At 46.5% G+C, this 27,388-nt stretch overlaps 1 protein-coding gene across 1 annotated transcript in view; it reads right to left on the minus strand.

The window, feature by feature from the left end:
• KIF24 (kinesin family member 24) overlaps window positions 1-27,388 on the minus strand; it is a 61,213-nt gene that overhangs the window by 25,097 nt on the left and 8,728 nt on the right. The window contains exons 2-10 of the mRNA XM_069747780.1: window positions 19,882-20,459; window positions 18,678-18,858; window positions 16,161-16,258; window positions 14,770-14,985; window positions 14,379-14,466; window positions 14,174-14,295; window positions 12,661-12,766; window positions 10,722-10,793; window positions 6,034-6,143 (exon numbers count right to left, since the gene is read on the minus strand). Coding sequence (XP_069603881.1) covers window positions 6,034-6,143; window positions 10,722-10,793; window positions 12,661-12,766; window positions 14,174-14,295; window positions 14,379-14,466; window positions 14,770-14,985; window positions 16,161-16,258; window positions 18,678-18,858; window positions 19,882-20,441 — 1,553 coding nt within the window. The 5' untranslated portion in view covers window positions 20,442-20,459. The remainder of the gene's footprint in view (window positions 1-6,033; window positions 6,144-10,721; window positions 10,794-12,660; window positions 12,767-14,173; window positions 14,296-14,378; window positions 14,467-14,769; window positions 14,986-16,160; window positions 16,259-18,677; window positions 18,859-19,881; window positions 20,460-27,388) is intronic.

Here is a 27,388-nt window from a genome sequence, read left to right on the forward strand (position 1 = left end):
GAAGACTGGTGCTGAAAGAGATGAGGGAAGAACGATGCCCTCATAACTGTGGGAATACAATACCACCTTGGTAAACAAGGGATGGGGATTGCCTATAGGCAACCTTGCCTTGATGGTAATAAGGGAAAAAGGTCTGAAAGAACAGAGGCTAGCTCCGAAGACTCGTCAGGATGAGGAGATCGCAGAGAAAAAAGGGTGATGTTCCCTCATGGTAAAGTCTGTCCGGATCAAAAGGAGTCTACTGTAAGACTCCCAGGATCATTAAGGTCCCAAAGATCTAATGGTACGCGATAGGGAAGAACCACATGTGAAGACTCCCTGCGAGGAAGTCCATATTTGCAGTTTTGTTGCAATAAGACGGAAAAATACTAGTTCAGCAAACGAGAAAAAAAACCTGACATGGTCAGTGCAGATCTCCCAGGATCACTGGGGCCCTTCCTGCTTCCGAAAAGATCTCGGAAGTAGTGGAAGAGGGGTGAAGGAAACTGGTACCATGGAAGAACCAGAGCATGCACTGCGATGGCTTTTGGACCTGGGGGCCGAACCATGTCACTAATAACTGGGAGGAAGGATCTTCCCTGGATAAGGAAGGAGCTCAGAGACTACCCTCTGAAAGCCTGATTGTCCTGCAGAAAACGAGAGGAGCAAAGGAAACCACTTCCATTGTCGTCACCAATTTTCTTCAGAACACTCCTAGCAAATCGAATGGAATGAGGGGATGAGTGAACAAGTGCGCGAGCACCCTGTTGAAGGGCTACGGCCTTGTCTCAAGGGAGAACCACCAAACTTCTGGAAGATTCCAGGATCATCCTTAAAAAGGATATCTACTAGGCTGGAAATGAGGAAAAAAACTTGTCTAAGTTTAGCTGCCATCCCAGGAGAGAGAGGGTATCGCAAGAGATATAGACGACTCAGCGCCGGGCTGAAGGAGCGGCTAGAAAGTCGACCAGGTAGGGCAGGACGACCACGCCTCAAGGGTGCAAGAGGAACATGACCGCCCCAAAACCCTTGTGAACACTCTGGGTGCGGTAGCAAGGCCGAAGGACAAGGTCGTGATTTGAAAATGCTGTTCGCGAAAGGGAAAGTGAAGGAATTTTAAAGAGGAAAAAACATAGGAATGTGAAAGTAAGCATCCCGAATGTCGGTGGTTGCTGAAACGCCCCCTTTTTCCGTTAAAGTAATGGCTGAGCGGGGGAACTCCATCCGAAGAAGGGGGACCTTGTCAAGCTTGGTAGAAGTTTGAGGTTCAGGGTCGGTCTTACTTTTCGGTTCCCATTTTGGAACCAAGATCCCTTAGATCTAGACTGTCCTGGACAACTGATCCACTGCTGGTTGGGTCTATAGGAAATCAAAATAGTTAAGATCTCTGACTAAGAGACCATTGCTCTAGCAACACATGTGGCGGCTAAGGGAGGGTAGAGCGCTGAACTGGAGGCCGCAAGACGGAACAAACTAGATTTGCTATCCGACAGTCGGTTGAATTTTTAATTGATGACCCATCGGGCAGGGATACTGGTAGGTATACCACAGGAGATTCTACCCGGTTAATATGCCAAGTGGCAGAATGCGCGGCTGCATGCAGAAGGAGGAAAAACGTCTCTTACTATCGCCGCTCTCTTTTGACTGTGCGGAGTTAAAATGATGAACCCTCGATCCACCATCCTCTTAACAGGGAAGTGGAAAGGGATCGTCCGCCTTCTTGCATCATCTGCTAAATAGTGGAGATGCAGAGGGGTGTTCGGACGGCAAAAAAAGGAGCCTCTGTACATCCACAGAGTTAAGGTCCCTGGGTGGACAGGGCTGGATGTCCGGCGTTAGGCCTGGCTTTAGAAGAGGATACATGGAGGCGACACTCCATGTGCTCGTCTATTGCTGGTGTGGGAAGATCGGTGTCCTTTAAAAGGACCCGTTGCCCTTAAGAATCAGACCAGGCATGGCATCTCACGTCTTAGGGAGGGAACACCCCGTGTGTTTGCATACTGGCTGAAAAAGGATACCGCACTTGCAGAGGTTTCTGTCCAGTGGATCGCTTATCCGGACGCTACCTGTCCAGGTGAATGGCAAATGCTCTGCGAGGGAGTTTAGTTTCCTCATGAGGGACACTGCGTGATCTAGAGTAGAACCGAAGTCCTCGTCAATCTACAGAGATTGGTTGATGAAATAAATAGGCAAATCCATCCTTTTCTGAAGTTCTGGTGAGTCCAGAACCAAGGCAATATCCAATCCATATTCAGAGACTTGTTCTCAGCAAATCATTGGTGAGGGATCAGGAAATGAAACTTCCGTTTTCTAGGCACGTGTACGTTTCTAGAATACTTGCGGCCCCTGCTAGCCGACGGCTTTAAGACTAGGAAATACTGGTCATGCGGCTTTAAGACCGGGGAATACTGGTCATGTGCCTTTAAAGACCGGGAATATTGGTCATGTGCCTTTAAGACCGGGTAATACTGGTCATGCGCCTTTAAGATTGGGTAATACTGGGCATGCGCCTTTAAGACCGGGTAATACTGGTCATGCGCCTTTAAGACCGGGTAATACTGGTCATGCGCCTTTAAGACCAGGGAATATACTGGTCATGTGCCTTTAAGACCAGGGAATACTGGTCATGCGCCTTTAAGACTGGGGAATACTGGTCATGTGGCAGGCAATACTGGTCATGTTAAGCACAGGGGGAAGATGCAGGGGAAGAGAGCAGAACTTCCTTACTCGGTGGCAGAGTCGTTGTGCCCCTTTAATACAAAACCATCGCCCCTATGTGTATATGTGTGCGTCGGCAGGGTGGACCAAGATGGCCACCGGGAGTTGCAGAGGTGGTGAAGTCTCGCAGAGAGCGAGAGGCGGCAATTTGGGGGGCGGAGCCACAGAAGTGATGTGGGCGGAGCCTCGTGACTTCCATGAAAAGGCCCAAGCCAGGGCTTAAATTTCTGCAGCCGGCGTGAGCAATACTAGCGTTGCTGAAAGAAGCGATCGCTCCTGTGCCAGGGAAGAAGCGCCAGAAAAGGTGGGCGGAGCCGCCTTAGCGCGCCATAGTGCAGGTGTGGCTTCCGGGATGCAGCCTACACATCGGCCGAAGCCGGGGGCTAAATTTTTGCAGTCGGCCGGAGCGTTACCTCAGGGAGGTGGGCCACAGGTAAGCTGAGGCTGCCTGTCAGCATGTGAATATCACTCTGCAGAGGCCCATCACTGATCCACTCACCATCAGTGCGCGTCCCGGCATGGAGCCGCCGCGGATGTGGGTTTCAGCACTGTTCTGTGCAGCGTGGACGGTGCAGGGATAAGCCTCAATCCATCATCCGTTTGTTAGGGAGGTGGAGAGGAACCGTCCGCCTCCTTGTGCCATCCGCTTTCACAGTGGTGGGACAGTGGGGGCTGCTCGGACGCCATAGAGAGGGGCCTCTGTACAGCCACGGAGATCAGCCCGGGTAGACAGGGCCAGTTGTCCGGCATTAGGCCTGGCTCCAGGAGAGGATACATGGAGGCGACACTCCATGTGGTCGCCTGCTGCTGGTGTGGGGAGATCGGGACCATGAAAGGAACCGTCGCCCCTGAGGTGAGCTCAGGCATGGCTTCCCACGTCGCAGGAGAGGGTACGGGGAGGTATACTTGCCGTGCTCGCCTGTTGATGGTTCGGGGGAGATCGGAACCATGAAAAGAACCGTCGCCCCCTTCACTCCGTTAATTAAAAAATAAAAATTTACAGAAAAGTAAAAAGTAAAATAAAAACGTTGGGGTCTGAAACAGACCCATGTGCCTCCTACAGACACTAAGCAAGAACTGGTTAGCTGAGAGCCAGCAGGAGGGTGTATACTGCAGGGGAGGAGCCGAGAGCCAGCAGGAGGGTGTATACTGCAGGGGAGGAGCCGAGAGCCAGCAGGAGGGTGTATACTGCAGGGGAGGAGCCGAGAGCCAGCAGGAGGTGTATACTGCAGGGGAGGAGCCGAGAGCCAGCAGGAGGGTGTATACTGCAGGGGAGGAGCCGAGAGCCAGCAGGAGGGTGTATACTGCAGGGGAGGAGCCGAGAGCCAGCAGGAGGGTGTATACTGCAGGGGAGGAGCTGAGAGCCAGCAGGAGGGTGTATACTGCAGGGGAGGAGCCGAGAGCCAGCAGGAGGGTGTATACTGCAGAGGAGGAGCTGAGAGCCAGCAGGAAGGTGTGTACTGCAGGGGAGGAGCCGAGAGCCAGCAGGAGGGCGTATACTGCAGGGGAGGAGCCGAGAGCCAGCAGGAGGGTGTATACTGCAGGGGAGGAGCTGAGAGCCAGCAGGAGGATGTATACTGCAGGGGAGGAGCCGAGAGCCAGCAGGAGGGTGTATACTGCAGAGGAGGAGCTGAGAGCCAGCAGGAAGGTGTGTACTGCAGGGGAGGAGCCGAGAGCCAGCAGGAGGGTGTATACTGCAGGGGAGGAGCTGAGAGCCAGCAGGAGGGTGTATACTGCAGAGGAGGAGCTGAGAGCCAGCAGGAGGGTGTACACTGCAGGGGAGGAGCCGAGAGCCAGCAGGAGGGTGTATACTGCAGGGGAGGAGCTGAGAGCCAGCAGGAGGGTGTATACTGCAGGGGAGGAGCTGAGAGCCAGCAGGAGGGTGTATACTGCAGGGGAGGAGCTGAGAGCCAGCAGGAAGATGTGTACTGCAGAGGAGGAGCTGAGAGCCAGCAGGAGGGTGTACACTGCAGGGGAGGAGCCGAGAGCCAGCAGGAGGGTGTATACTGCAGGGGAGGAGCTGAGAGCCAGCAGGAGGGTGTATACTGCAGGGGAGGAGCTGAGAGCCAGCAGGAAGGTGTGTACTGCAGGGGAGGAGCCGAGAGCCAGCAGGAGGGCGTATACTGCAGGGGAGGAGCCGAGAGCCAGCAGGAGGGTGTACACTGCAGGGGAGGAGATGAGAACCGGCAGGAGGGTGTATACTGCAGGGGAAGAGAGAACTTTCTTTGTATCACTTAGTGTCGCCTCCTAGTGGCAGCAGCATACACCCACGGTCTGTGTCCCCCAATGAGAGGTAGGAGAAAAGAGGACTTGACCTCTATAGCGCCACCTGTTGGAAGTAGCGATAGTCTTTCAATAGGTCTTAAGGTACCGTCACACTAAGCGACGCTGCAGCGATACCGACAACGATCCGGGTCGCTGTTTGGTCGCTGGAGAGCTGTCACACAGACAGCTCTCCAGCGACCAACGATCCCGAGGTCCCCGGTAACCAGGGTAAACATCGGGCTACTAAGCGCATGGCCGCGCTTAGTAACCCGATGTTTACCCTGGTTACCATCGTTAAAGTAAAAAAAACAACCACTACATACTTACCTACCGCTGTCTGTCCTCGGCGCTGGGCTTCTCTGCTCTGGCTGTCAGCGCCGGGCAGCCGGAAAGCAGAGCGGTGACGTCACCGCTCTGCTTTCCGGCCGCTGTGCTCACAGCCAGACCAGAGAAGCACAGCGCCGGGGACAGACAGCGGTAGGTAAGTATGTAGTGGTTGTTTTTTTTACTTTAACGATGGTAACCAGGGTAAACATCGGGTTACTAAGCGCGGCCCTGCGCTTAGTAACCCGATGTTTACCCTGGTTACCAGCGAAGACATCGCTGAATCGGTGTCACACACGCCGATTCAGCGATGTCTGCGGGGAGATCCAGCGACGAAACAAAGTTCTGGACTTTCTTCCCCGACCAGCGACAGCACAGCAGGATCCTGATCGCTGCTCCTTGTCACACTGGACGATATCGCTAGCCAGGCCGCTGCAACGTCACGGATCCCTAGCGATATCGTCTAGTGTGACGGTACCTTTAGGATAAAAGCCAAATCAGCATCTCAATTCGTAGACACGGTGGCTTATGCCTGAAAAGGCGGCGTTCAGAAGAGTCACAGATGTAGGGCTCCATGTGATTTGCCAAAATGTCCTTGGCGTTGCACTTGGAACTGTTTTTTGTGCATTAATTGCAGACCTGACACTAATGCGAGAGGTACCAGGAGCTGTAGATTCTGGAGCTGACAGCATTTATCATGAAGCATCAGACGGTAACTCTTCGTCCCCACATCACACGACTACTTACCTATCTGCGTAGCGCAGAGTGTTTAGTGTGTGCTCGGTAGCGATGTGACTTGGGGATATATTGGCGATCATGCAGGTCTTGGAGTTTCCAATAAAGGAATCTTTCAGCACCTGGAGATCAGATACAAGAATTCCTTATTGGCTTTTAGGAATTAGAATTGTAAATGCCTCCTTGTAGAAAACCTTTAACAAGGTTGTGCTATGGGAGAAAAGGATTTTTATTCTAAGTCCAACTAAAAAAAAGGAACTTATCAATATAACTTATTTATTAAATCTGCACCTGACGTCCCATTTCAATCCTCCTTCTCTCCATTTGTTGAGCTTCCTGCTGCCCCTGTGTCAGGGATGTGTATAGAGGGGGCTGTTTGTCTGAAGGGGGCTGGCTTAGCTACTAAACTGAATCACACAGATCACTGTCACAGGACAGGCAGAGGAAGTTCAATATTCGAGGGAAAATGAATGTGGGACCAAGAGAAGTGTCTGAAACACAGTAGGCACATATTTGATAAATAAGATAACTACTATGTTATATTTTTCTCTCTTCGGACAAACCCGATAGAGAAGAAAAAAAAAAAACAGCTTGTACGTTTATCTATCAACAGATAAGATACTATCTATAACATATACTTTTTAAAGGAATTGTATAAAGTTATTATTATCCATAACTTTCTGATGGCTGAAAATCCGACCCAGAGATCAACATTTTAATCAATAATAATAATTTAAATAATAATTATTTCCACAATTGGATGTGTTAAAAATAAAATGTTCCTGTGCCGAGAAAATCTTATACATGTGCCCCTGCTGTGCACTGTGTAATGACTGTCGAAACATATCTGATCATACTGGAGCTCCTGGGTAGGGGAGAATGTAACAGAGTATACAGACAGGTCAGTATGTGACTGCAAAAGATTCTAAGAGGGCAAACATTCCTGACTGTATTTAACCCCTTAGCGACCGCCGATACGCCTTTTAACGGCGGTCGCTAAGGGTACTTAAACCACAGCGCCGTTAATTAACAGCGCTGTGGAAAAAGTAAATAGCGCCCCCCAGAGTCGAATTTTCTCCAGGGTCTCGGCTGCTGGGGGTAGCCGAAACCCCAAAGAACATGATTCGGGGGGTTTTGTACCGACCCCGCATTTGCGATCGCCGATAATTAACCGCTTACCGGCGATCGCAAAAAAAACAAAAAAACGCAATTTCTTTTTCATTTCTCTGTCCTCCGATGTGATCGCACATCAGAGGACAGAGAAAAGGGGTCCCAGATAGCCCCCCGATACTCACCTATCTTCCCCGGTGCTCCTCGTGGCTCGCGGTGGGCGGCATCTTCAAAATGGCGGCGCATGCACAGTGCGCCCGCCGGCCGACACCGGGAGAGTCTTTGGGGTCTCGGCTGCCAGGGGTGGCCGAGACCCCAAAGAACATGATCGGGGTCAGTTTTACTGACCCTTGTTTTGCGATCGCCGGTAATTAACTGTTTACCGGCGACCGCAAAAAAAAAAAAATCAAAGTGTAATTCTCTGTCCTCTGATGTGATCGCACATCAGAGGACAGAGAAATAGGGGGATTCGGGGACCCTATTATACTTACCGGTGTCCCTGGATCCTCCTGCTGCTCCTCCTGGTCTTCTTGGCAAAAGAAAATGGCGGGCGCATGCGCAGTGCGCCCGCCATCTGTCGCCATCTGCCGGCCGGCAGGAGAAGAGCAGTTGGGGCTAAAATTAGGGTTAGGGCTAGGGTTAGGGCTAAATTTAGGGTTAGGGTTGGGGCTAAATTCAGGGTTAGGGTTTTTTCACACTTACGTCGGTACGGGGCTGTCGCAATGCGTCGGCCCGACATACCGACGCACGTTGTGAAAATTGTGCACAACGTGGGCAGCGGATGTAGTTTTTCAACGCATCCGCTGCCCAATCTATGTCCTGGGGAGGAGGGGGCGGAGTTACGGCCACGCATGCGCGGTCAGAAATGGCGGACGCGACGTACAAAAAAACGTTACATTGAACGTTTTTTGTGCCGACGGTCCACCAAAACACAACTGATCCAGTGCACGACGGACGCGACGTGTGGCCATCCGTCACGATCCGTCGGCAATACAAGTCTATGGGCAAAAAAAACGCATCCTGCGGGCACATTTGGAGGATCCGTTTTTTGTCCAAAACGACGGATTGCGAAAGATGCCAAACGACGCAAGTGTGAAAGTAGCCTTAGGGCTAGGGTTAGGGTTGGGGCTAAAGTTAGGGCTAGGGTTGGGGCTAAAGTTAGGGCTAGATTTGGGGTTAGGGTTTGGATTAGAGTTGGTATTAGGGTTACGCTTGGGATTAGGGTTAGGTTTGGGATTAGGGTTAAGGTTAGGGTTGTGATTAGGGGTGTATTGGGATTAGGGTTAGGTTTGAGGTTAGGGTTGAGATTAGGATTAGGGGTGTGTTGGATTTAGGGTTCTGATTAGGGTTATGGTTAGGGTTGACATTATGGGGTCACTTGTAGGGGGTTACTACTGTTTAGGTACATCAGGGGCTCTGCAAACGCAACATAACGCCCACAGACCATTCTAAGTCTGCATTCCAAAACAGCGCTCCTTCCCTTCCGAGCTCTGCCGTGCGCCCAAACAGTGATTTACCCCCACATATGGGGCATTAGCATACTCGGATAAATTGCACTACAACTTTTGGGGTCCAATTTCTCCTGTTACCCTTGTGAAAATAAAAACTTGGGGGCTAAAAAATCTTTTTTGTGGAAAAAAAAATATTTTTTATTTTCACGACTCTGCATTCTAAACTTCTGGGAAGCACTTGGGCATTCAAAGTTCTCACCACACATCTAGATAAGTTCCATGGGGGGTCTAGTTTCCAAAATGGTGTCACTTGTGGGGGGTTTCCACTGTTTAGGCACATCAGGGGCTCTCCAAACGTGACATGGCGTCCAATCTCAATTCCTGCCAATTCTACATTGAAAAAGTAAAACGGCGCTCCTTCACTTCCAAGCTCTGCGGTGCCCCCAAACAGTGGTTTACCCCCACATATGGAGTATCGACGTACTCAGGAGAAATCGCACAACAATTTTTGTGGTCTAATTTCTCCTGTTACCCTTGTGAAAATAAGAATTTGTGGGGAAAAGATCATTTTTGTGTAAACAAATGCGATTTTTTATTTTCACGGCTCTACGTTATAAACTTCTGTGAAGCTTTTGGGGGTTCAAAGTACTCATCACACATCTAGATAAGTTCCTTAAGGGGTCTAGTTTACAAAATGGGGTCACTTGTGGGGGGTTTCCACTGTTTAGGCACATCAGGGGCTCTCTAAACGTGACATAGCGTCCGATCTCAATTCCTGCCAATTCTGCATTGAAAAAGTCAAACAGCGCTCCTTCACTTCTAAGTTCTGCGGTGCGCCCTAACAGTGGTTTACCCCCACATATGGGGTATTGGCGTATTCAGGAGAAATTGCACAACAAAATTTTTGGTTACACTTCTGTTTTTACACTTGTGAAAATAAAAAAAAATGGTTCTGAATTAAGATGTTTGCAAAAAAAGTTAAATGTTCATTTTTTCCTTCCACATTGTTTCAGTTCCTGTGAAGCACGTAAAGGGTTAATAAACTTCTTGAATGTGGTTTTGAGAACCTTGAGGGGTGCAGTTTTTAGAATGGTGTCACACTTCGTTATTTTCTATCATATAGACCCCTCAAAATGACTTCAAATGAGATGTGGTCCCTAAAAAAAAAAGGTGTTGTAAAAATGAGAAATTGCTGGTCAACTTTTAACCCTTATAACTCCCTAACAAAAAAAATTTTGTTTCCAAAATTGTGCTGATGTTAAGTAGGCATGTGGGAAATGTTATTTATTAACTATTTTTTGTGACATATCTCTCTGATTTAAGGGCATAAAAATACAAAGTTTGAAAATTGCAAAATTTTAAAAATTTTCGCCACATTTCGGCTTTTTTCATAAATAATCACAAGTAATATCGAAGAAATGTCACCACTAACATGAAGTACAATATGTCACGAAAAAAACAATCTCAGAATCAGCGGGATCCGTTGAAGCGTTCCAGAGTTATAACCTCAAAGTGACAGTGGTCAGAATTGCAAAAATTGGCTCGGTCATTAAGTACCAAATTGGCTCTGTCACTAAGGGGTTAAGCAATGTTTTACCTCTTAGAATCATTTGCAATCACATACTGTCCTGTCTGTGTACTCTTTTTTGTTTCCTCCTCCACCCAGGAGCTGGGGTATGATCAGACCATGTTCCTGACACGGCCATTACACAGTACACAGCAGCGGCACATGTATAAGATTATCTCGGCACAGGAACATTTTTTTTTTTTTTTAAACACATCCAATTGTGGGACTTTTTTTTTTAATTCCAAGATCTATTAATTAAAATGTACTTTGTTTGTGGGAAAACCCCTATAATGCAGTGGAGGTGAAGCATTCTGTTATTGCACACGAGGCCATAGCGCACACGAGGCCATAGCGCACACGAGGCCATAGCGCACACGAGGCCATATTACATGGCGTTGGCTGTCAGTTGTCATTCACTCTGATGTCATAGCTTCATCTTGTAAAACACCAGAGAGCAGGCACACAGTGCAGAACATATAGGGTAAGCATGTGACCATACTCCATGATAAGGCCACAAGGAAGGGCTCAATGCAGCTTTTCAATTAGACCTCTGCTCCATACTTTGTTCCTACCTGGGTCAGTTTGCTCTGTCTGAAAGGTGTATGGGCCTGCTCCTGATCCAGCGCACGAATACACTCCTTCAGCTGAGAAAGAAGCAGAAATACACAGAGCCTTAGGCCGGGGTCACACTTGCGAGTGCAATGCGAGAATCTCGCCTCAATACCCGGCACTGCCGCCGGCACTCGGGATCAGAGCGTGCGGCTGCATAGAAATACATGGAGCAGAACAGTCCGGTCCTGACTGCTGGCGGAAGTGCCGGGACTTGACGGGAGAGATTAGTGCGAATTTCACGCATTGGACTCGCAAGTGTGACCCCGGCCTTAAAGGGATTCTCCCATCTCCAAGATTCTATCCCCATGTGTAGTAATAATATTAGCAAATACTTCCAATTAAAAATGTAGCCTTCTGATTCGCTATGTCTCTTACCCCATGTGCAGGGCATTGCAATAGCTTGGGTATCCATGGTCCACTAACAATTGTCACTAAAAATGGTTGCAACCATGGATACCTAAGATACTACAATGCCCTGCACAATGGGTAAGCGAAATAGCGAATCATAGGAACTATACTACATTTCTAATTGGAGGAATTTGCAAATATTATTATTATACCTACTACATATTGGGATAGGACTTTGGAGATGGGAATACCCCTTTAAATGCTGCAGATTCATTAAATATTATAACCTCACAGATTCTTCATTCGATTTTGCCACTTTTCGGGTGCAGCCCATGAATGCTTTAAGACTAATCTCCACCTTTTAGGGGTTTTTTTGTTTTTTTTTTTTAGACAGACACTGAATTTTATCTTGATAAAAGTCCGATCTATCAAAATATAAAATTGGTTAACCCAATTAGTAAATGCTGCAAAGGGGTTTTGAGGGGTAACGGAATTGTGGTTTTCCAGAACTGCAACAGCACACACACAAAAAAAAAGCAACATGAAGGATTCATTATGCGTAAGTAACCCAACCTGGTATGCAAAAAAACACCAGCTCGCCATGCCAAAAAAACAGGCCCTCACACAGCTCTATTGACAAAAAAAAAAAAAGTTATGGATCTCAAAAAAGTGGCAAGACAGTAAGGCTATGTGCCCATGTTGCGTTTTTTAAAGCGTTTTCGCCGCGGAAACGCTTAAAAAAACGCTTACAGAACACGCTGCGGAATATGTTGGCGCTATATAAATAAAGATTATTATTATTATCTCATTATATTTAATTGCATTCCGCAATTTGCTGTGCCCATGCTGCGTATTTTTCTGGAGCGGAAAAACCCGCAGCATGTTCATTAATTTTCCGGGATCGCGGCGATTCCGCCGCCATAGAATGGTATTGGAACACTTGAAAAACGTGACAAAAACGAGACAAAAACGCGAGTGGTGTCCCTGGCAAGGGTGTGCGGTTTTGATGAGGAAAATTCTGCAACGTGGGCACATAGCCTAAATGGCAACACACTTTGGAATTTAAAAAAAAAAAAAAAAAAAAAAAGGTCAGAATTTTTTATTTTTTTTAAGCCACTAAAAAAAAAAACACAATACAAGTTTAGTATTAGTATTTTTTACTGCACAATTAATGCAGTAGAAATGAAACATCAAAAAACTATGGCAGAATTTAATTTTTTTTCCATCATTTTATCGCACTTTTTTTTTCAACTACCTCTTACTTTAACTAGTAAAATGAATGGCGTCATTGAAAATCAGAACTTGTCCAGCAAACAAACAATGTCTCCTACTGATACGTCAACAGAGAAATTAAAAAAATAAAAAAATAGTGATGGCTCTATAAAAAAGGAGGGGGAAAAATGAAAATTGGAAAAATGTCCGTGTTCTTAAGCGCTTACACTGTTCCTTCCATTTTGTTAGTCCCACAGGAGCCCTGAGTCTGTGATTGTTCGATCGCAGCCACGATGCGCACACGACACTACAGCTGAACATACGGAGATGTCGACTTACTGCCAGGAGGCTCTGGTTTATTTCTGCTCCTTCCATTTTGGTCTGTTTATCAGATTCGCGGGCATCAGAAGCTCTTTCACTCCCAGCTAAATCAATGAAGGACATTCTGGAGCAGAAGCATGGAAGAAAAATCCATCATAGAGAATAGTTTATTGCCATGGGGTGAGGTTATTTTCAAAGAAAAAAAAAAAAGGAGCCTTTTTTTTCTAATTCACCAAATATGATCATCATCTAGTTTTTAGAGTTAAAAGTTTGCACTAATTGATTTCAAAATAAACCTTTACCATTGTTAGAGCACCATGTCCTGATATACAGGCCAAAACCCTGTGTCTCCTCACATAGTCATAGGGATAATGGATGACATTCCTGTCTCCCCACAGCCACCATCGGAAAGGAGCCTAGGAGCGAATACTAATTTACTATGCAGTTGTATGTAACCTGAATAAATCTGTATGCAGTGAGCTCCCCCTAGTGGTGGCAGTATAAATCTGTATGCAGTGAGCTCCCCCTAGTGGTGGCTGTATAAATCTGCATACAGTGAGCTCCCCCTAGTGGTGGCTGTATAAATCTGTATGAAGCAAGCTCCTACTAGTGGTGGCTGTATAAATCTGTATGCAGCAAGCTCCTACTAGTGGTGGCTGTATAAATCTGTATGCAGCAAGCTCCCTCTAGTAGTGGCTGTATAAATCTGTATGCAGTGAGCTCCCTCTAGTGGTGGCTGTATAAATCTGTATGCAGTGAGCTCCCTCTAGTGGTGGCTGTATAAATCTGTATGCAGTGAGCTCCCTCTAGTGGTGGCTGTATAAATCTGCATGCAGCGAGCTCCCCCTAGTGGTGGCTGTCTAAATCTGTATGAAGCAAGCTCCTACTAGTGGTGGCTGTATAAATCTGTATGCAGTGAGCTCCCCCTGGTGGTGACTGTATAAATCTATATGCAGTGAGCTCCCTCTAGTGGTGGCTGTATAAACCTGTATGAAGCAAGCTCCTACTAGTGGTGGCTGTATAAATCTGTATGCAGTGAGCTCCCCCTGGTGGTGACTGTATAAATCTATATGCAGTGAGCTCCCTCTAGTGGTGGCTGTATAAACCTGTATGAAGCAAGCTCCTACTAGTGGTGGCTGTATAAATCTGTATGCAGTGAGCTCCCCCTGGTGGTGACTGTATAAATCTATATGCAGTGAGCTCCCTCTAGTGGTGGCTGTATAAATCTGCATGCAGCGAGCTCCCCCTAGTGGTGGCTGTCTAAATCTGTATGAAGCAAGCTCCTACTAGTGGTGGCTGTATAAATCTGTATGCAGTGAGCTCCCCCTGGTGGTGACTGTATAAATCTATATGCAGTGAGCTCCCTCTAGTGGTGGCTGTATAAACCTGTATGTAGTGAGCTCCCCTAGTGCTGGCTACAGATTACCAACAGAAATAATTCTTATATTGAGCCTGAAAACTAAAAAAATGGCCTAGTTCTATGGTACTAATAATAGTATAAAAACCAACACTGTTCACCCTATCATCTCACCTTCCGAGTCTGCGGTTCCTGGCATCTTTGAGCTGGATCTGGATGACCGCATGTGATCGAGAAGAGTCAGAATTCACCCCGGTGGCACCGGTGCTGCGCTCTCTGCTCCCCTTCAGGATCACCTTAGAGATAGATGAAAATGAGTTACTTTTCCTTATTTTGCTGTACGTCTCGGCGGTGCTGGATAATGTTGTGGATTGCTTACCTCTAGGAGGAAATCGACGCCAATAACTTGAATATCTCGCAGGCCCACGACCTGCACGATGTGCTTCCCGTCTTCTCTAGCGTAGAGTCTGAAGGAAGACAGTGCAAGACTTCATTAGATCAGAGCCTATATACCATGGGACCGGCAATAATAGCGGGGAGCACGGCAGACATCAGGGAACGATGCACGACTTATCCATCCCCGCAACAGAAAATCATCCGATACAAAACCACAGGGAGGAACTCATCTAATTCCTAAGAACCTGACGCCCGGCGTGGGATAGAGTAATGCTATTACACATTAGATGCAGGGATTAGCGTCACATCTATAGGGTCATAATGATGGACGCAGTGTGACATTACAGAGAGCAGTGACCTCCGGTCACACCAACCTTTTCCTTCCATTTAGCAGGTCATACAGCTGACCACAGTAGATCTCATAAAAACTGATCCACACAGAGTGGTCTTTTCTTTGATGATTTGTCTCCAGCTCCTGGAAGAGGTCTTTGGCTGCTAATGCGTACAGACCTGGGTTTTTCGGTGTGCCAATCATGGTGTATGTTTTACCGGCTCCTGTCTGACCATAAGCAAAACAAGTAGCATTTCCCCTGAAAAAAAAAAAAAAAAAGATATACTAAGGCTGGAATAATACCAATAGAGGTGATGAGGCAGCATTTGGAAATTAAACAAGGAATTACTGAATTTGCTGTCTGTCTGCAAACGTGCCCCATGGCAGCGCGCGTTTCTGCAAACGTGCACCATGGCAGCACGCGTTTCTGCAAACGTGCCCCATGGCAGCGCGCATTTCTGCAAACGTGCACCATGGCAGCGCGCGTTTCTGCAAACGTGCACCATGGCAGCGCGTGTTTCTGCAAACGTGCCCCATGGCAGCACGCGTTTCTGCAAACGTGCACCATGGCAGCGCGCGTTTCTGCAAACGTGCACCATGGCAGCGCGCGTTTCTGCAAACGTGCCCCATGGCAGCGCGCGTTTCTGCAAACGTGCACCATGGCTTCTGCAAACGTGCACCATGGCACCGCCGCGAGCATTTCTGCAAATGTGCCCCTAGCAGCGCTGTGTGTGGGCAAGTAAACATGTATATGTAGCAGAGCTGTGTGTACGTGACACACACTACAGATAAACACTTAACATTACATTTATTGCCGCTCTCTTGTACCATGGAGCATTAAAATTAGTAATTCTGACCCCTCCACTTTACTCTGTCAGGGAAGTTTTAATTAGTAGGAACGTTTTTTTTTTTCTTATTCTCTGTTGTCTAAATGAGGGTGCGTCTTAAAGTCGGAAAAATATGGTAGCTTTTTAGCTTTACCTCATTCAAAGGGTTGTGCAGGCGTAAGCTCCCATCATGTGTGGAGAGAATCGAATGGCGCCAGATGGTCCGGTTGCTCACATGAGCATTGTGCAGACACATTGTCATCAAAGAGATGAGTGCACGATACTCAATGAGGTCTGGACAGAAGATTTGGATCTCGGACCCCTTCAGTGTGCGGCTGTATTTCTCCTTACCTAACATGAGATCACGCACAATACCCCGGCACAATCCCTTTAACTCTGCCCTTGTACAACCTGACAATGACATATTATTTATCTTTAAGCCCCATTCATTCCATGGTGGCATACATGTGACGAGGAACACAAGCACGTAACACTCCACATTCATTCATACATACAGATATTTCAAAACCACAAAACAATGCAGATGTGATGGATGAACAAATAGAAAAGAAAAAAAAAAAAAAATTACCAAACAATGTCCGCCTACCCGTTAAACACATGCTGGATCAGAGGATACGCCGTCTTCATGTACACGTCCTGATTGCTGAACGTCTCACTAAACACTTCGTCGAAATAAAACACGTGCTGAAAAGGGAAATGTAAACCCAGCGAGTAGTGCACAAAATACAGCGACAGAGTGAAAAAAAAGACAACGGAGGCTTTCACTATGGCCTAACATTGCAAGGTCTACCGGCCACAGAACAGTGCCCGTCCACGTGGGAACCAATATGGGGATAGTACTTTAGGCACAGCTATGATAAAGGTGGGTACATAAACTAGCGAGGCAAGGATTAAGGGCGAGGCTTAGGATTCCAGGGATGTATCACTTACTGGGCTGCAAGCTGCAGTTTTGATAAAAAAAAAAAAAACAATGTTTTATCTACAGCTGTTCTCTAATGCTGAGCTTGGTATAACCCCGCCCACACCACTGATTGGCAGATTTCTGTGTACACTGTGCATAGGCAGCAAGCTGCCAATCAGTGTTGGAGGCAGGATCATACAGAGCACATGAATATGGAGGACTGCATGGCAGTAGATTTACTAATCCTCTAGTGATAATCTCCTGCTGATAAAACTGGGATTTTATATAAAAAAAAAAATTATTCATACATACATATATATATATATATATATATAGTGTGTGTGTGTATGTATATGTATATGTGTGTGTGTGTGTGTGTGTGTGTGTGTGTGTGTCTATGTATGGATGTATAATATATATATTTATACACACACACACACACACACACACACACACTCACAGTGGTGTTAACAAGTCCTGCATAGGCGCGAAGAAAACTATATGTTTCATACTTCTGCATCTCTACAGTGAAACTGGTGGAACAGATATGTTTTTGTAATCCCTCTTTGTATGCCATACTCATTTTTGAATGTCCCAAGTGTATAAATTGTTATGGTATGTGCATTTTTGATAATTTTTTTACAGCATAACCATGCCTACACTAGTACAGTGTGTAGAATGGTGAACAGGTTTCTAAGTTCACTAACTTCCAATCCAAGTTCACACAGACCTAAATTTTACTTTTTAAGATTTATAATTTTTTATTTAATTCAGAGTGTTGAGCAGAAGGCAGCATTTTCTTATTAAGGATGTCTATGTACTTTTTGCATTAACCATACCCTCCACAATATGAAGCCTTCCAACACCATTGGCTGCCATACAGCCCCAGACCATGACTTTCATCGGATGTTTCACAGAGGAGCTCAAACACTCGGGCTTGTACTCTTCATGTGGGAACCTTCTCACTTCCTAAAATGCAAAAAGTGCTTTCATCACTAAATAGCACTTTTTCCCACTCCTCCTTCCTCCATTCCTCCACAGTTTTCGCCTTTGTCTTTGTCTGGCTGTCATCAATGGCTTCTTTCGGCCCTTGCACCCTCTCAATCCTGCTTCCAAACAGCTCTTCCTAATAGTTGATGTTGCTACCTCAATATTGCACTTTTCTTGCCATTCTCGCAGAAGCTGAGGAGAGGTGAGCTTTCCATTGGCAAGGGGTGTTCTTATCAGTACTCTATCCTCCCTTTTAGTTGACTTTCTGGGCCGACCAGATCTGGGCCTGTCCTGGGTGATTCCAAGCTGCTTATGTTTCTGCAAAATTCTTACGACTGTACTCTGATTACAGCCGAGCTTCCTTGCGATCTGGGGGCCAGTATAACCCTCTTCATGTAGCACCACGACTCGCACACGATCCTGCGCTGACAAAAATCTGAAGGCTCCCATCATAAAACTCTACAGTACGATTCACTAGATAGACCAACAGATAAAACAAACAATGTGATTGGCTGCCATATCCCGGTTATGATGGTCACAAGAACCTCATCTGTGATTGGCTAATTTTGGATCTGAAGCTGTACAATGTTTAGTTCTGCTTTCAATTCCCATATTGTTGCAATAATTTCAGGCAAAACTGCTTCAAAAGCTAAAAATATTACAGAGAAAGAATGCAAAATTGTATTCTGAACAAAACGATATATAATATGTCATATTAGCATCGAAAATATTCGACAGAAAACGTTTAAAACTTGAAAAAAAATCAATTTATCCTATGCAGGACTTTTGAACGTGTGTGTGTGTGTGTGTGTGTGTGTGTGTGTGTGTGTGTGTGTGTGTGTGTGTGTGTGTGTGTGTGTGTGTGTGTGTGTGTTATATATATTTTATAATATATATTATACAATATATATATTATAAAATATAAGAGAGCAACACAATATAGAGACAGCTACCCTGATGCCAGTGATATGTCACTTACTAGGCTGCTTGAGATTATATATATATATATATATATATATATATATATATATATATATATATATAATCTCAAGCAGCCTAGTAAGTGACATATCACTGGCATCAGGGTAGCTGTCTCTATATTGTGTTGCTCTCATATGGGGAAGAAGAACCTGGTGACAAATTCCCTTTAGAGGTACTGTCCAATATATTGATGCCCTAACACACAGTCCACCCTTCTGATTATGGTCATACCTGCAGAATATATTCTTTCAGATTAACGGCCTCTTTCCTCTCATAAATCGCAATGGTCTCCTTGTCCTCTGCTGTCACCACACTCACTTCCCCGCGTCTTTCTTCCCTCGAGCCCAGAGGACGTTTGCGGACGCACACTCGGATTTTATCGCTGTCGGTCCAGGATCCCTCCTTGCTGGGTCTGTCCAAAAAAAAAAAAAAAAAGTCATTAAAGGGGGTTTTCTACCACAAGTGTCATACGCTTTCTTTTTGATACGATCTCACACCATAATCCAGAAGACATGGGGATAGTGCTGCGCCAGGATGAAAATCAGCAACTTTACACCTTAAATCCCTCAATGACGAAGCAACTATTTTTTCCAAAGATTATCGATGGGTTAAATACCGCTAATTTTTGCTGATCCATTGGGTTCCAGATCTCGAGACCCCCATCGATCGCTCTGAAGTGCAAGTGCATGGGCCCAATATTAAGTCCATGATTCCATAGACACTCCCAGGGTGGCGGACAGACCATATATCGTGCGCTCCTGCAGTAGCGATCGATCGGTGGGGATCAGGAGCAGGATCTCCATTGATCGGCAGATCTTTGCAATCTCTATAGCTGAAATCTAACGATAGATAAGTGATTGAACGCAATGCTATATATATATTAGACATTTTTATTTATTGTAACAATTTAGAGCCACATAATGTCACAGTATATCGCCTCCTGCCCAAGAGCTGGGGGAAAAAAGAAATGGCCTCAAATATATATATATATATATATATATTTTATTTTTCTCTCGCATCGCTTTCACACTAGATTGCAGCGTGACTACGTTGATAACCATTACGAATGGTTTTTTTTTGTTTTTGTTTTTTTAAACCAACCCCCCACCGCTGCAGTCAATGATTGGTTGCAGCAGTAACATACCATTTCAGTAGATATAGGAAGCACAAAGACTAGTGTGAGTCCCAGGCAGCGATGGAAGAGCAATGGTAAGAAAAAGATCATTTATTATATTGCGGTATTTGAAAAAGAAAACCCTTTTAATGAAAGGATCCTCAAACTTCTGATTTTCATTCTCTTTCTCCCCCTCAAGGATGATTTCAAAACAGACACAGTAAAACTAACAGTCATTCTAAAGAAGGGGAACAAAGTTTTTGCAAAAGGCTCATAGAGCTGAAGTACAAGAAAACCATCCCCTGGCAGTATCTTCCTTACCGGACACAAGTCTGCGGCACGCCATAGTTGTACCCGGACACATGCACCACTCTATGTACGACGGGGCCCTCATGGTCCCTAGAGCCGGCTGCTGCGCCCCCCAGAGCGTTCAGACAGGTCTCGTGGGCCGAGGAGCTGGGGCTCTCCTCTCCCTTCGGCGTGGACATTTTCTGGTCAGCAGGTGGCGCCGTTTCACACACTTCAGTGACATGTTTCATAGGATGAGAGGGAACCGCGCTTCTGTCTGTATCGAAGGAGATGTCGAATTGCAGCTGTCTCCGGGTGGCAGACCTGTTATTGGGGGGCTGGAGGTAGACGCAGCCTGGCTGCAGTGGAGGGGTCCGGCTATCATTGCCGTCTTCAGCTGCCACGCTCTGAATGATTTTGATCAGCTGGAAGAGGCGTTGGCGGTCCTCCATTCGGTGCACGCCCAGCTTGGAGTAATCCCTCATCGTCACCTGTGCCAACTCCTCAATCTTCTGAAGTCCAATGGAGACGAATTTGGGATAATACTGCTCCAGCTCAGCCTCACAGAGGCACTCCAGGAGGCAGGAGGCCATCTTCAGGAGCGGCTACTGCTGTGAATGGAGGAAATCAATCACAAAGTCAATTCTACTATTAAATCCAGCAATTAGGTTGTGTGATGTTCACAGGAGGTACATTATCAAAGATTAACCACATCACACTAAGCACAGCGTCATCCTGAGACAACCGGCTAATAAGGAAACCATAATCTCAGAGATCAAAGAAAACGACATTACTTATAATATACTGATCCTATATTATACTCCAGAGCTGCACTCACTATTCTGCTGGTGCAGTCACTGCGTACATTACATTACTGATCCTGAGTTACATCCTATATTATACTCCAGAGCTGCACTCGCTATTCTGCTGGTGCAGTCACTGTGTACATACATTACATTACTGATCCTGAGTTACATCCTGTATTATACTCCAGAGCTGCACTCATTATTCTGCTGGTGCAGTCACTGTGTACATACATTACTGATCCTGAGTTACATCCTGTATTATACTCCAGAGCTGCACTCACTATTCTGCTGGTGCAGTCACTGTGTACATACATTACATTACTGATCCTGAGTTACATCCTGTATTATACTCCAGAGCTGCACTCATTATTCTGCTGGTGCAGTCACCGTGTACATACATTACACCAGCAGAATAGTGAGTGCAGCTCTGGGGTATAATACAGGATGTAACTCAGGATCAGTAATGTAATGAATGCACACAGTGACTGCACCAGCAGAATAATGAGTGCAGCTCTGGAGTATAATACAGGATGTAACTCAGGATCAGTAATGTAATGTATGTACACAGTGACTGCACCAGCAGAATAGGGAGTGCAGCTCTGGAGTATAATACAGGATGTAACTCAGGATCAGTAATGTAATGTATGTACACAGTGACTGCACCAGCAGAATAATGAGTGCAGCTCTGGAGTATAATACAGGATGTAACTCAGGATCAGTAATGTAATGTATGTACACAGTGACTGCACCAGCAGAATAGTGAGTGCAGCTCTGGGGTATAATACAGGATGTAACTCAGGGTCAGTAATGTAATGTATGTACACAGTGACTGCACCAGCAGAATAGTGAGTGCAGCTCTGGGGTATAATACAGGATGTAACTCAGGGTCAGTAATGTAATGTATGTACACAGTGACTGCACCAGCAGAATAGTGAGTGCAGCTCTGGGGTATAATACAGGATGTAACTCAGGATCAGTAATGTAATGTATGTACACAGTGACTGCACCAGCAGAATAGTGAGTGCAGCTCTGGGGTATAATACAGGATGTAACTCAGGGTCAGTAATGTAATGTATGTACACAGTGACTGCACCAGCAGAATAGTGAGTGCAGCTCTGGGGTATAATACAGGATGTAACTCAGGATCAGTAATGTAATGTATGTACACAGTGAATGCACCAGCAGAATAGTGAGTGCATTTCTGGAGTATAATACAGGATGTAACTCAGGATCAGTAATGTAATGTATGTACACAGTGTCTGCACCAGCAGAATAGTGAGTGCAGCTCTGGAGTATAATACAGGATGTAACACAGGATCAGTAATGTAATGTATGTACACAGTGACTGCACCAGCAGAATAGTGAGTGCAGCTCTGGAGTATAATACAGGATGTAACTCAGGATCAGTAATGTAATGTATGTACACAGTGACTGCACCAGCAGAACAGTGAGTGCAGCTCTGGAGTATAATACAGGATGTAACTCAGGATCAGTAATGTAATGTATGTACACAGTGACTGTACCAGCAGAACAGTGAGTGCAGCTCTGGAGTATAATACAGGATGTAACTCAGGATCAGTAATGTAATGTATGTACACAGTGACTGCACCAGCAGAATAGTGAGTGCAGCTCTGGGGTATAATACAGGATGTAACTCAGGATCAGTAATGTAATGTATGTACACAGTGACTGCACCAGCAGAATAGTGAGTGCAGTTCTGGAGTATAATACAGGATGTAACTCAGGATCAGTAATGTAATGTATGTACACAGTGACTGCACCAGCAGAACAGTGAGTGCAGCTCTGGAGTATAATACAGGATGTAACTCAGGATCAGTAATGTAATGTATGTACACAGTGACTGCACCAGCAGAACAGTGAGTGCAGCTCTGGAGTATAATACAGGATGTAACTCAGGATCAGTAATGTAATGTATGTACACAGTGTCTGCACCAGCAGAATAGTGAGTGCAGCTCTGGAGTATAATACAGGATGTAACTCAGGATCAGTAATGTAATGTATGTACACAGTGACTGCACCAGCAGAACAGTGAGTGCAGCTCTGGAGTATAATACAGGATGTAACTCAGGATCAGTAATGTAATGTATGTACACAGTGTCTGCACCAGCAGAATAGTGAGTGCAGCTCTTGAGTATAATACAGGATGTAACTCAGGATCAGTAATGTAATGTATGTACACAGTGACTGTACCAGCAGAATAGTGAGTGCAGCTCTGGGGTATAATACAGGATGTAACTCAGGATCAGTAATGTAATGTATGTACACAGTGTCTGCACCAGCAGAATAGTGAGTGCAGCTCTGGAGTATAATACAGGATGTAACTCAGGGTCAGTAATGTAATGTATGTACACAGTGTCTCCACCAGCAGCTGCTTCTGGCTACTGAAGGTCGAGACCCTGATCATACTAGAGGGGTGAGGGTTATTGGAGTAGTGTAAAAATACACCCTGAGAAACCAAAACAGCAGATCTCCCCGTGTTACATATCACACAGCACGACAGCTGTCACCCACCCACACCCCGGCATCATCAATATTAATAGGGCGATACTCTGACCATTGAGAGGACATAGGAAACTGTCTTGTTTCAAGAAAGGAGTCTACCGACATTTAGTGACAGTAATAGCCAATAGTAGGAGCAAACGAGGCCGGACCCCACAGCAGCACAGAGTATTTCAGATAAGGTCTGTGCTAATGATGCAGGGATGGGGCAGAGACCACGCTATTCCCCTGTGCAATGTAAAGGACTGAAGCCCTGATAACTGACTATACAGAGAAGGACAATGACAGGCAATAAAGGGAACACCCGCTGGATCCAGGGCAGGGAAGCGCTGACACAAGTGTTTGAAGCAAATGAAAGCAGGTTATGGATGTCTGCACTGGTCAGTGATCGAGAGATGAAAGGGAAGCTGTCCCAGCACTGCCCGCTCCGGTAACACACCCGCCTCCTCCGCAGAGATGTCAGGCTGCGGGCGCGGGTACCACATCCTGCACACAGGGCAGCAGCTCCTCACCACACACAGCTATTTCCATGCTCCTATAATAACTTGCTAATCCGGGCAGATCACAGCTGATGGGGGGACAGCTGTCTCCTGGCAGCACCGCTCCCGCAGGACGACCACGGGCACAAGTGGGCTTAATGCAAAAAGGATGATAACCCTCAAGTATAAGATCCCACAGCATGGAGTCGGGCAGCAGCCCCCGGGGTGCAGTGCTCCAGGCTGGCATCTTGGTATCGGACCCACTTTATAGTGCTTGATATTTTATCATATTGGGAAAAATTCAAGATGGGCGACGTGGTGGACTCAGTAAATCCTGGGATCTCTGGAGCTTTGTGAACCTCACGTGTTTCATCGCTTTTGGTCGTTCCCGGAGGGGTTTTTTAAGGCATTTTCTGGTAGTTGTTTTGAACTCCATTAAGCAATGAAGAAGACACTGGCCATTTCTGCAGCAGAAACTCGGAAAGAAAGCACACAGAAAAAAAAAATTTCTCCGGCTTTTCCGGGCAACTTTTTCGCTTTCCCATTGATTTGTGCTCCTTGTAATCTAAAAACTGCTTCTAAAAGGCCTGTTTTTTTTGGAAGAGTTTTGTAAGAACACTTAGTCTTTGACATGATTGTAGATTTTTCAGCATGGTCTTTGATCTGTATTTAATTGGGGGGTGTAGCAATAGGGTGTTTATTTACACCTTTCCGGATCAAAAAGCTCAAAAAGCATTAAAAAAAAAAATGCAACAAGAACACATGTTTTGCCACAATTTACACATAGAAAAAACGTTAAGAGATTTTAAACATTTTTTAAGCGGATTTCGGCATTTAATCGGTGGCAGAATCTGCGTCCAAAAATACGAGTGAACAAACCCTAGAAGCTGGAGATCCACCGTGTCCACCTGCTCTTCATAGATTGCACTGCATGGACGCAGAGGGGTCAATGTAAAGTCCAATGGACGGAGGCTTAAAGCCCATCATTATTCCTGTGCATGAGATACCAGTCATACACGTGCTAGAAGATCTCGGTAGGAAGGGCCATGAGCTGGGTTTCTGCCGCTGGCCCATAGTAAAGCCATTACTGGATCACTCACGATCATCAGATAATCCGATGATGAAGAATGACAAGGAGGACACTGGTCTGTGAGTAAGGACCTCGTCATACACGGACACTACAACTCCTGCTCATTAATGCGAGGACACGCCGGCTTTGATGCTAGTATTAAACTTCACTGCACTTCAGACATCACCAGCCGCCTCCTACATTATAGAAGGACTATTAGTGCAACACAGGCAGGTGCGGAGCCCGGCTATGGGGCTGAATGAATAACTACTGTTTCTAGAGGAACCTCTGCACTTGAAAGGGTTTCCCCAAGAGCAAAGTTTATTTTAATCAATAAATCTTTGAATAATAATTATTTCCACAATTGGATGTATTTAAATAAAACGTTCCTGTGCCGAGATAATCTCATACATGTGCCGCTGCTGTGTACTGTGCAATGGCCGTGTCTGACCGTGCAGGATCATGGTCTGATCATACCACAGCTCCTGGGCGGGGGAGGAGAAAAAAAAGTGCATGGGTATTACAGCAGGAGATCACAGCTGATTCTACTGTATCCTCTCCTGTGTCCCCCCCTGCCCAGGAAATGTGGTACGATCAGACCATGTTATAAGATTATCTCAGCACGGGAACATTTTATTTAAACTTATCCAGTTGTGGAAATTATTATTATTCAAAGATCTATTCATTAAAATAAACTTTGAGGGAAAATCCCTTTAAGGGCATGTGCACACATTGCGGATTCCATTGTGGATTTTTCGGCGCGGATTCTGCAGAATCCGCAAGTAAAATGACCTGCGTTTTACCTGCGGATTTTACACCTGCGGATTCCTATAATGGACTAGGTGTAAAACGCTGCGGATTCCGCACAAAGAATTGACATGCTGCGGAAAATAAACTGCTGCGTTTCTGTGTGGTATTTTCCGCAGCATGTGCACAGCGGATTTGGTTTCCATAGGTTTACATGGTACTGTACAAAGCATGGAAAACTGCTGCCGATCAGCAGCCAAATCTGCAACGTGTGCACATAGCCTAATGCTCCAGCTCCGTACAATCCTATACCGCACAATGTGTGGATACCAATTCATGCAACCAATGAGTACAGGCATCTGGGACGTGTCCGGCTGTGGTGTATACGGCAGATCTGCCCAATCCTCTACACACAGACTCTACAGCACACAACCTCCCCCTCTATATGACCCTACAGAGCCAGCACAGCAGGATACAGAGCCTACAATGCACCCCGTGGTATATACATCTACAGAGCACGATGTATACAACCCTGCATGTGCTGCACAACATCTATGGGACCCCCAGCACAGTGTCTCTTATTCCCCCTAAGGCTACTTTCACACTTGTGTCGGTACGGGTCCGTCGCTAAGCGTTGGCGCGACGTATCGACGCACGTTGTGAAAATTTGGCACGACGTGGGCAGCGGATGCAGTTTTTCAACGCATCCGCTTCCCATTCTGAAGGCTGGGGAGGAGGGGGCGGAGTTCCGGCCGCAAATGCGCAGTAGAAAATGGCGGACGCGACGTACGAAAAAACGTTGCATTGAACGTTTTTTCGTGCCGACGGTCCGCCAAAACACGACGCATCCAGTGCATCCGTCGGCAATACAAGTCTATGGGCAAAAAACGCATCCTGTGGGCACATTTGCAGGATCCGTTTTTTCCCCCAAAATGACGCATTGTGACGGACGTCACACGACGCAAGTGTGAAAGTAGCCTAAGGCCTCTTTCACACTTCCGTCGGTACAGGTCCGTCGCAATGCGTCGGGCCGACGGACGTTGTGAAAGTTTTGCACGACGTGGGCAGCGGATGCAGTTTTTCGACGCATCCGCTGCCCATTCTGCAGTCCGAGGAGGAGGGTGCGGAGTTTCGGCCGCACATGCGCGGTCGAAAATGGCGGACACGACAGACACAAAAACGTTCACATTTTTTGTGACGACGGTCCGCCAAAACACAACGGATACGTCGCACGACAGACACAAAGTGTCCGTCGCAATCCGTCGCTAATACAAGACTATGGGCAAAAAACGCATCCTGCGGTCACATTTGCAGGATCCGTTTTTTGCCCAAAACAACGGATTGCGACGGATGCCAAAACGACGGAAGTGTGAAAGAGGCCTAAGCCTCCTCTTTCCCCCAGCACAGTGCACCCAATGCCTTCCCAGCACAGTGCCTCCTATTCCTCCTCTCCACCCCAGCACAGTGCCTCGTATTCTTCATCTCTCCCCCAGCACAGTGCCTCCTATCTCCCCCAGCACAATGCCTCCTATACCTCCTCTCCCCCCAGCACAGTGCCTCCTATGCCTCCTCTCTCCAAGAGCATAGTGCCTCCTATGCCTCCTCTCTTCCCCAGCAGTGCCTCCTATGCCTCCTCTCCCCCAGCACAGTGCCTCCTATGCCTCTTCTCCCCCCCAGCACAGTGCCTCCTATGCCTCCACTCCCCCAGCACAGCCTCCTATGCCTCCTCTCCCCCCAGCACAGTGCCTCCTATGCCTCCTCTCCCCCCAGCACAGTGCCTCCTATGCCTCCTCTCTCCCCCAGCACAGTGCATCCTATGCCTCCTCTCTCCCCCAGCACAGTGCATCCTATGCCTCCTCTCTCCCCCAGCACAGTGCATCCTATGCCTCCTCTCTCCCCCAGCACAGTGCATCCTATGC

This window comes from Ranitomeya imitator, chromosome 1 (assembly GCF_032444005.1).
Source record: "Ranitomeya imitator isolate aRanImi1 chromosome 1, aRanImi1.pri, whole genome shotgun sequence".
In the NCBI taxonomy this organism is placed as follows: Eukaryota; Metazoa; Chordata; class Amphibia; order Anura; family Dendrobatidae; genus Ranitomeya; species Ranitomeya imitator.